Source organism: Ascidiella aspersa, chromosome 2 (assembly GCF_963924565.1).
Source record: "Ascidiella aspersa chromosome 2, kaAscAspe10.2, whole genome shotgun sequence".
Lineage (NCBI taxonomy): Eukaryota > Metazoa > Chordata > Ascidiacea > Phlebobranchia > Ascidiidae > Ascidiella > Ascidiella aspersa.
This window is the reverse complement of record NC_139448.1, coordinates 11,530,835-11,541,966: the sequence shown is the minus strand read 5'-3', so window position 1 is coordinate 11,541,966 and position 11,132 is coordinate 11,530,835. Positions and strand designations below refer to the sequence as shown.

Below are 11,132 nucleotides of genomic sequence, written 5' to 3'. Positions count from 1 at the left end.
CCTGGTTTTTTCAATGTCATAATGGCGGGATGCACTTTTGACCTATGTTGGACATGGTCACACAAATTTTTTAAATGTGCCCCTGCGAGATCTGCCATACTTTCCAGACGGGCAGATTTCATTTCAATTTTCCACTAAATGTTAATTCGTAGCTAATAGCACAAATACTGGACAAACTTTCCAATCGATGACACCTTGTATGTGAGAGGTTGATAAAATTGGGGTAACAGAACATATAGAAAATGGTTGCAAAACATATAGAAATAATAGTGTGCATTTGGTTTTTAGGGTGCAGGTTAGGTCTTTCGAAAAAAAGGTGCAGTTGCAACTGGTTTAATTTACACAGTGGCCAGGTTGGAAAGTAAGGCTTGATAAATCCCCCGCGCAGTTTACCGCTCAGCCACGGTCATTGCCGCGCATTTCATGTAAAACCAACGTAAAATGCGGTCAGCCGCGAAAAATGGCTTAAACGGTTTTCAGTCATAGTACTGCATTTTTAGCCGTGCAAATTTTACAAATAACTTTATTACAGCTGCGCAAATTTGGGCAGAAATGTTATTACAGCCGCGCAATTTTAAGCTGCAAAATCGTCTCCCCCACGCAAAATCCAAAGTTTCCAATCTGGCACAGAGGCATCCTGTGTGGACAATCTTTCCAGATTGTGGGTTATATGAATTTAAAAAAAATGTTGAAATAACTTATAGTGTTGAAAATAATGCGCATCAGCAGGTGAAGTGGCTGTTTCTAAAACAAAAAGTGCAATATAAACATGTATACAGCTAGAAACATTTTTAATAAAACTAGGTTTGTTGTACAAAACGGCGCTCTTTCACTATTGTACGTAAAAATTAATAAAAAAAAAATTTTCTTTAAATACCGCATACCACAACACATATTGTTTGGGTTAGGGTTAGCGTTTGGTTGAGGGTGGGTCAAGTTATTATTAATAATAAACATAACATTACTTGACCCACCCTCACCCAAACGCTAACCCGCACCCTAGCCCAAACAATATCCGTTGTGGTATGCGGTATTATTATTATTTTATTTTTGCATAATTTTTTTACGTACAATAGTGAAAGAGCGCCTACAAAACATATATCAAAGCAGTTTGACCTTTTATAAATTGTTATCAAACAGTGAAAATCCTTTACTTTAACTAATATTAAAATAACACACTTTACGTAAGGTTTGTTGTGCTTTTAAGTTAATAAAACACTTGATTGACTGCAACAAGTTTGCATTTAAATAAACAGGAACAAAAACAAATTAAAAAACAATATATTTAACTATTTATGGCAACAAACACAGACAAAGAAAAAAACACAACGGTAATTTTAAAGGTTTTCTACTTGCAACATCCCAAATTTTACGGAAATAATATGGCCATAAAAAATAATAAGCGAAAAACGTAAAACAATTTAAGTCGCTTTCATCATCAACAAGAAATAGATGAATACATCGGATGACAGCTAAATTTAAAGTAAATCCGTAGCAACATGGTACAGATTCAAAATATTATTAACCAAAAAACTTCAGTTAAATGCAAGTTATAAGCAAATAAACATAAAAAAGCATATATTGTGATATATATATAATAATAATGAGAATAAAAAACTAATGATTTTTGTCAATAATACATGTTAAAATTGTGTATGTCTGGATATTTTGTGTCCGCATTACGATAGATGTCATTCCTTCTCCAGGGAGAATATCTCCACTGGTCAAATTCAGCCCAGCGATTTATCATGTAAATCAACCAGGGAATCGAACCGTTTGAGGTTTAGTCTGGGCTCAAGGATTTTTTCGGATTTCAGTTATGTTCCCGTTTCGGTTTGGAGCAATTTAAAAGTTTCGGTTCTACTGAATTTATTTTCAAAACAGTTTATAAAGTTCCTTGTCGGTTACGACATGAGTTCCCTTAAATCCAAAAATGTGGGTCAATAATTGTAGAGAGCAGTTATTGAACTGCAACTCGTATTTAATCTAAGTTTCCTAGTGTATTAAAAAACAAGCAGCCATAATTGGTATTTAAAGCAACGTTTTATTCAATGCATATTCTTTTTGACACAAATATTTCAAACGTGGCATAACTTGAATCTGTAAAATAAAAGTGGTGACGTCATGCTGGAGTGAACCCTCTTTTTTAAAGGGTCAGGCTTGGTTAAGGTCCAGGTTCCTTAAAATATTCGGTTTCGTTCCAAACTCTGACAGCATTAAAGTGTTACTGAATAAATCCGTCGTGTAAAGCATTCGCATGCTCTTTTCAGGACAGGTGTGACAACCAGTCAGAGACCAGGAGCCACATTTCGTACTTGTTTAATTGCAAAGAGCCACACACTTGCACATGCATAAAAAATAAATATCAGCTGTTTCTTCCTCACTTACATTCCAATGATCAGTTCGATTTGTTATATATGATCAGTTCGATTTGTTATACTATGATCAGTTCGATTTGTTATAGATGTTGCACACTAACAACATTTCGTAGTCTAAATTTGGCGATTTTTATTTACACATTTAGGCGAAACTTTTGTTTTTTACGACTTGGCATAAAATAAATTTCGTGTGCAATGTGCAAATATGCAATGTAAATCAAGCATAATTAGATTCAGGGGACAAAAAGCATTCTCCCCGTTAGGTATTGGCAAACTGTCATGAGACGTACGATGTGTTTATGGTTACAAAATTTCTTAAAAGAGGTCCAAAAAAGACATAGGGCCTACTTGGAAGAAATTTATCACGTGAGAATTGGAACTGGACATCTTAAAAGACCTAAACGCAGTCTGAACGTAAGAGTGACATTAAAACCGGTTAAAGAGCTATATGCAGGGTTACCATTTGCTCAGACCAAAAAATAAGCACGCTACGAAAGACCAGGGGAAAATCCAGAATTCCTTGGGTGAAATCCAAGCTTTCAGGAATAACGTCATAAAATATAATAAAAACTTAAAAAACACCTATGTTTGTATGCGTAAAGCGTAGCTTAATCGCGTTTGTTTGGTTGAAATTAGCAAAACCATATATTTAAGAGGAGCCGTGACGCCTTAGGCCAGTGGCACTAAACTTTTTTCATAAGGGGACAAATAATTGTTAGTGCTAACCATCGGGGACCAAGTACCGGTATCACAATTTTTGTCGAACATAGGCTACTTAAGTTGGTTACTAAATTTCAGTAAACCAAAAATATAAGAAACTATGGAATAAAAACTATTGCCGTGCAGTTTAAAATGTTATCAAATCTTAGTTCTAAATCGCATACGACAACATTTCAACAGTACTTAACCCGGATCTTAATTTGGTGACCCCTAGCCTAGGCCAGTGATTCTCGAACAGTGTGCAGCGGTACAATAATATGCCTCTGGAGATTATTTAAGTGTGATCACAATGCATTGTTATTAGGTAATATAATTCATTGTTGTTATAATCTGGGTCAAATAAATAAATGAAGTCTCACAGTCCTCGGTCAAAGCAAAGAGTTTTGAAAATAAAAAAAAAAGTTATTTAAAACTCTTTGGTTAAAGTGAAAGATTTGAGAAAAAACACTTGAACTAAAATAAGACAAATAAGCACGTTAGTGTGTTCTAAGACACTGCACCCAAAAATAAGCACAAATCTTTAAAAAAAAGCACGGTATGGCAACCCTGGCTATATGAGACACGTGAGCCCCGGTTTTGCCAATTCTGTTTTAGAGTGAAGTGATTCCTAGAACTTAGAACTCCAAACATCAAATTTCACGCTTCACAAACAAGTCAGATCAAACCCCAGGCAGTTGTATGCTGCACATAATTCAATTTTAAACACACAAACTAGGCCTGAGCTGTCTTTTCCTGCTTAACGTTCTTTCCCCGACAACATAAGAAATCAGTTGTTATGCTCGCTTATTTTTTTGCGACCTTTCACATCATACCAAGGTGTCAAAAAAAAATTGCACAAAAAACAAAAAGGCACGCTAAAAAAGAAACGGGAAACCAATGAGTGGAAATTGCGCTCTTTTGCTAAGTTGTTACGTGCGCGAAACAAAAGCTGTTCGACGCAAGCCGATGTTGAAAAGAGCAGAAACTTAAATACGCGACCACGAGCAAAAGTTCAAGGGTATTAAAGTAAAAAATGTAAACGTTCTGCGCTAGCTATATACCACGAAAAAAAATAAAATTAACAAGCGATAGAGAATTTAACAGCAGGGAAAACGTAAAAAATTAATCGATAAGCATTAAAAATAGATAAATGGGAAAATACGCTTTATTAGAAGTGAAACCTTTATCATGACGGCCCCGACAATCAGGCCCAACATATAAAAACACAATTGCTTGAATCACTCGCATCTACATCGCTAAATCATTGCGATGGAGATGTCAGAACGTGTCTTTGTCGCCATCTACCGCTTCGTATGCGATTCGTCGACCGTCGTTGGCGGCGCCATGGAGCCGTTTGTGTGCGAATGAAGTGTGAGGGAGCCGAGCCTAAAGAAAGAAAGCGCGTCAATCAAACTTGACCAAGTTTTTAATTTACATTGTCATTTGAACTTCACAAATTACGTTAAAAAGCAGCGGGTTGATGACGTAAAAATAGAATACATAGTGGAATGAAGTGCTGAGTAGTACGAGGACTGTTTTAACCATACGATAACACGATAAACTTAATTATAGCAATTGGTAGCCAAATAAAAGACAGAATGTTTCATTTACAAAAATAACTGTCGCAAATTGTTAGTTCAATTTTTGAAATTTATAAAGAAATCAATATTAATGTTAGAATCTATATATGATCGAAGTTTTTCGAAACCCTACCAACAACATGATGGCTGAAAAAATATGATGAAGGTTATTTGGTCCTCCAATCAGAACATTTCTGGTTTCAAAGGTAACTTGGAATAAACTGCAGTGAATTCGATTTTGACCAGAACATATAAAAAGCATTGGTAAAATATTAACTGTTTCTTTTCAATGCTGATTACAATACCTACTTCTGCAACAAGCGAATGGAAATTCAACCAAGATGTTTCATTTGTATAAATCACATTACCTTGCAATAACGACTTGATTATATGAAAAAGGACCAGCAAGCATAAGTAAGAGTATAAAATTCAAAATAGATGCTTGTTTAAATTTGTTAATCACGTAAGTAAAGTCAATGGTTGCCCAACAGCAATGGACTATTATAAAGCGAACTCGGACAAAAACAACAGACGTTCCTCTGCCATTTTTGGATACAGTTTCGAAAAAACTCCCAAACCACGCCACCAGAGTAGGCCTTCCGAAGTCAATAGGCCTGATAGGACGGTAAACAACAATTACCTGCGAAACTAGACCCGGAAAGCCCGCAAGGTTCGGCAAGCACATTTTGTACGTAAATGAGGGGAAACACCGACGGGACAGCCCCGCGCGCCTTCGTTTAAGAAAAAGGCGGTCTTGGGTCAAATGCACTTCTCGCTGCGTGGCCTACATTTCGGTTTCGTGCATTAAAGCGGAACGCAATTTTCCATAATAAATAGGTTATTTTCCGTTGCCGAAATAATTAGGTTGTTTTCCCTTGCAGCGAGGTCATTCGCAGCAGGTATAAGCGGTCAGGAAAATTCTTTAACGACGCTAATACCTAAAATGGAGTTTCGGTACCCCGTATAAGGATAAACAACAGAGCATGTTACTGGTAAACGAGGTCACGTAAGCACCACCATAGTTGGCAACACTTTATTTAACAAAAGGCGTTAACTAGCGAAAAACGGTCTTGGAGGAAAATTTTTATTTACCATGGACAAGAATAAGTGGGAAATTCGTACATGATATAACGCGAAAGGGAAGATTCCGTTATTTTATCTGGGAAAGTTTGTTTTTCGGTAGAAATGAGCTTGTGGTATGTTAGTTTTTCTGAGCAGTTAGGACCGAGCACGATATAGAGATTTTGCAAATGGTTTATCCCTTTATTGCTTTTTTATGCAAAACTTTTTAGCAGATAAAACATTTAAGATTAAGTTTATGGACTATATAAATTCCAAATGGCGTCATGACAAGAAAATAGTTTTGTGCCTCAGCAGTTATCAAAGAAAAAATATTACAAACAAAAACAAATTTGACAGATTTGGGCTATATAAAACAGATTATAAATGCATTGCATCATAAAACGATTAAGACTTTTTTATAGGTTTAATTACCATTACATTTTAAAGTATCAAATATTCGATAAAATACAATTTAAGTTTAACTGAATTTATATTAAAACACAGGTTTGTACAACACCTTCGAAAACGAGACCTAATATTATTACACTAAAATATCGCATAAGCGCTTGTCGGAAAGTAAGCTATACGGAATTTGAAGCAGTGATGCTAAATTTGGGTCTCTCTATTAACAACCAAAAATATAAATGTTTACAGTTTATTCTTTGTTAAAAACAGAAGTAATGTATTACAACTGTGTACCATTGCATTAAAAGCGTGATAAAATTAAACCAAAAGTTTGCTAGACGGCAAGGCGAAGCAGCAACAGCTTTACCAACCCCACATCGTTGCTGCAAAGGCGTCAAGCTGGAATCAATTAAAACGCATCAGACCGTCAGCACCCACCTTTTAAGTATCTCGGATCCATTTTCGACCTCCGACTTGACATCATTAAGGCTGCTTTTGGCTTCTAACAGCCCTCGTCGAAGCTCGCGAAACTGACGCTGCCGGCTGTTGGCCTTGTTGGCCGTTTTGGCGCCGCCGCTCGCCGACGAGTTGGGCCACGACGCCGCCCCCACCACGCTTTTCAGGGGTGGCTCGAGCAGGGAGGGGCTGGGGCCGGGGAGGGAGGAGGGGTTTGAGGGTCTGGGGGCAAAAAAAGTACGATTGTTTTTTTTATATTATTATACTGTTACTTGAATCGATGGAAGAAAAAGTCGATAAAAGAATCGAAAGTTTAATATTGAACGTAGAGCTTTGACAAATCGGCACTTTTGTTGTATTGCGATATTTAATTAAAATATGATTATATGTTTGCGGGAAGAACAAATACAATTTTGCCGGAAAAATAATTTTACAATTGAAACAATGCCTGGCAGCAACAGCATATTAATTATGATCAAATGTATTCGATATTTTTTTAAATTGCATAGACAAGTTATAATCTTAAACGTTTTACCATGGGTAAAAGGAAAAAAATATCACGAAGAGTTTTCCAAATTAATACAAAGCCATGCTAATTTTTATGCTTTGTTGATAAAACATGGGTCAAACTTAGGTCCTCTATTAGGCAACATCAGGGCCACACTCTAATTCCAAATTTGAAAGACTTATAAAATCTCGTGTCTAACATTGCCGCCTGGTGCACGGCTCAGTAAAGCGTTTGAAACTATACAGCAGTGGTTCTCAACCTATACGGCTTGCGGTACCCCACATATATAATAAATACATTGCGGCACCCCTACAAGATTTTCCGTAGGTAATTCACTAGAATGTCACAATAAACGGAACTGAAACGACACACTCTGCAAAACGTATGAAGTTTAAATTGGATTTATTTCACTCTAATCTTACACAAAAAGTTGTAAGAGTTAAGCAAAAATCAGATTTTTAAAGATTCTCAAATATCTCTCCGCACCCTTGGGCATAAGAAATGGCACCCCGGTTAAGAACCACTGCGATAAAGGGCATTTGGCGAAACGCGAAAGGCAACTCTTTGGCGAATCTCACCTGGCCGCCGTCTCTTTGAGCACGGTCTCGACGATCGAGAGCTTTTCCCTGTAGACGCGCTGCAGCTCCCGCACGCCATCTTCCTGTCGCGTGCATTCCTCGCACAGACGAAGGATGTTCTTCTCGAGGCCGCCAAGTTGCCGCTGAAAGTCGGTCATGTAGCTGCGAGAAACAAAGAGAGATGCATACAGGGATTCTCAAACTTTTTTACAACAGGCCCCTAAACATTTTTTTGGCTAGCGGTAGGCAAACAAAAATTAAAAAATGATGTCAAAAATGTACGTCACAATACAATTGTACTTCATAAATTTGCTGATTTCGGTCCAAAAATGTAAATGCGAAATAAGGTCTTATACACTCGGTGCAAAACCGTTTTATTTTTAATAAAAGTTGGCGCTGGAAGGCGGTCATGTAGCCGCAAGAAACAAACGGGAGATGCTTATAGGAATGTGCGATAACTTGGAGTAGAGGAGCTGGCCAAAGCACAAAATTGGTCAATTAATTTCCATGGTATACACTTCACTTTACTCAAGTTTACGCCTGCATTACAAACGCTCGTCTGATAATAAATTGTACTCCAAATAAATGGTCCCCTTGATGTAAGACGCTGGGTGCCCCATATCAGGGTTCACGCCTACTGCTCTATAGATTTCTCGGGTCGGAATCGTTTTTTTTTGTTTTTTTGGTTTATTTTTATTTGTCGTTGCGCACGTTTTTGCAATTTAAATGTACGCCCGGAAAACGAATTTTCATTAATGATACGTTATTAGGTCTTTATGTGGCAAAAAAGCCTCCGGGGAAAAAAGTTATAATTGCACGAAATTCGGACGAAAACGAAAGGTAATCTTAGAAAGCTGAACAACATCGTGGAGCCAAAACATCTGTACAGTGAGTCAAGCGAATTTACACGGTGCTGGATCTAAAATTACGTTCAGACGGCTACGGATAGACAATGGCACGTAGAAAGCTTAAAAAAGAATTATTGACGCTATTTAACAAATCTGACTGAAATGATACCTCATTGAACAGTGGCCGTAACTAATCCGTTACAGAGTGTACTTTACTCAGGTCTTCAACGTTGTAAATTATACATATTGAGGTCGCGAACAGCTCATTAAATTGCTCGACTGGCTCTACCAGCAATCCAACATGTTAAAATAACCAGGATATATCTTCAATCATATTCATTGTCGATTTAAGGTCAGCTGAGCAAAATCATCTTACAATCAGAACGCCAGCAAAACAAAACCACGTCGACCTGAAGCGAGTTCAGTTTTCGCCGCAGGAATTCTAAGCTTCACAAGCCGACCCGAACGTTAAGCTCACCTGAACCAGACGGTCGACTCCTTGTGCAGCTTCTTGCACTTGGGCACCGACTGATCAGTAAAGAGCTTCACCGACGAGTCGCAGATCTCCGAGAGGCGCGTCTTCTCGAACTTGTGCACGTGATCGTCGTTGACACTGAGGCCTTAAACGAGATAGAAAAAAAAACGTTATCGTTTTCGTCGACTTAGGACACATGTGACACTGGGCTTTCGCATTGGGAAAATAAAGAACTTGAACAAACTAGCGCCTTTCCATTTGGGGTTAACAATAGGGTTTGATAAGTAAATGTGAGGATTGCTGTAAAAAATGTCAGAAACTATTATCGAATGATTGTCGATAGAAGTTCCTCACATTTATAAATAGTCAACTGTAAGGCTCGCATTCTAAACGCCACACAACTTTTTTCCCACCATTCTCACCGTTATTCATTAGAGTTGTGTTTGTCATAATTTTAGCTTAAAACTGTGGTAAAAATAAAGGACCTGTGGCAGACATTTTTGCAGTCATGCTTATTTGTAATACAAATAAGTAATTTTCAAAAATTACAAAGAGTTCTGCGGCATAATTAGAAATCTTTCGAAGCGCACAGTCCGAGAACCACTTATTTAGACCAGGGATTCTTAAACTGGGGTCCATGGACCCCTTGGGGGTCCGTGAACTAATTTGAGGGGTCCATGAAGGCCAAAATTGAAATATTACTGTATATTTAAGAGAAATCATTTTTTTCCAAAAAAAAGAGTTTAATTCAAAATAAAACATTTTAGCACTGAACGTATTTAGACTCAATTTAACTTAAATCATCAGCATATTTCTGAAAGCCTATTTGTATTGTGACGTAAATTTATGACGTCATTTTTTAAAATTTCTTGCCTACCGTGGTCCACGCGAAGCAAAAAAAATTTAGGCGTCCGTGGTAAAAAAATGATTTAGACGCTTATCACGACTTGAAAAATCAACACCTAAAAAACGCTTACGTTTGCTCCTCTTGTGCTGCTTGAAGAGCTTGTAGATGTCCCGGGACCTCTCCGAGGCCACCATCATGCGCTCCTCCAGCCGGTCATTGCTGCGCGATCCCTCGTCGACGAAGACCGAGTTGGGCATCTCGTCCTGGATGATGGTGCGGTCCAACTTGCGCACCTGCTCCGAGATCGCGTCGAACTTGTCGCGTATCTGAGGAGGAGGAAGTAAATGGTTGCTTTCCGGTGTTTTTTAGTATTGATTTGTGTTCGCGGGAAGAAACGGAATAGCAACACGATATACCGGACAGACTTGGACAACTAGAGAATTCTAGTTTTCTAATTCAATGAATTAGTGCAAAATGCGGCCAATTCTAATTCTAATCTAATATGTGAACTGCTTGTGTGCTCGAATTCAAGTTCTAATCTAATTCGGTTTTAACAAAAATGCTGCTTTGTCCAACGGCATTGTTAGTCTCTTAGACAAATCAAAGAATTCGAATTCCAACTCTTTGGTTTGAACGTAATTTCCACAGTGTGAAAAGCTAAAATGCATTAAAATTAGCACACATTTTAAATTAGCACACCAGTCAACTATGAGTTGATTCATATATAAAATTGTTCGTCTAAAAAAGTTTCGATTTTACTAAACGTGCCAACGTTTCGATGACCTATTCAGGTAAGTTTCGTCAGGGCAATGAACTTGAAACTGTGCGGAAAATACAAACAGCAGTCAAACAATAAAATGCTATATATATGTTTTTCGCTGAGTTTCAAGAGCACTGCCCTGACGAAACTGACCTTGATAGGTATTGAAAACGTTGGCACATTTAATGAAAAAAAATTCTAGGACGAACAATTTTATAATTGATGCAATGCCTGGCGGCAACAGTATATTCATGGTTGGTTCCATGCATATAATTTGTTTTCTTGCATTACGATACCGTGTTTCAGTGCTAACGATATTTATTTTTGTTATACAACTAACGATATTTTTTTTTTTTTTTTGTAATACTATATGCTTTAATTGTACAAATATACCGAGAGTTTGATTTAAATTGTCGACCAATTTACGCCTGTTTAAAACAAAGAAATATATATTGTTTCGTTATGTCTTACGTAATGATTTCTGCTTTTTATCAGTTTAAGTAAACAATTTAGGAATAGGAAATATGACAAGCTTT

At 37.4% G+C, this 11,132-nt stretch overlaps 1 protein-coding gene across 5 annotated transcripts in view; it reads right to left on the bottom strand.

The window, feature by feature from the left end:
- Positions 1-3,840: 3,840 nt before the first annotated feature.
- Positions 3,841-11,132, bottom strand: part of LOC146163655 (serine/threonine-protein kinase TBK1-like) — a 40,225-nt gene continuing 32,933 nt past the window's right edge. For 4 of the 5 annotated variants that reach the window (XM_083381130.1, XM_083381129.1, XM_083381127.1 and 1 more), the window contains 5 exons: positions 9,967-10,162; positions 8,993-9,134; positions 7,667-7,828; positions 6,563-6,802; positions 3,842-4,463 (listed from right to left, as the gene is read on the bottom strand). In XM_083381130.1, coding sequence (XP_083237256.1) covers positions 4,379-4,463; positions 6,563-6,802; positions 7,667-7,828; positions 8,993-9,134; positions 9,967-10,162 — 825 coding nt within the window. In that variant the 3' untranslated portion in view covers positions 3,842-4,378. Of the gene's footprint in view, positions 4,464-6,562; positions 6,803-7,666; positions 7,829-8,992; positions 9,135-9,966; positions 10,163-11,132 lie in introns of all 5 variants that reach the window. The other variant, XM_083381131.1, reaches the window with a different exon arrangement.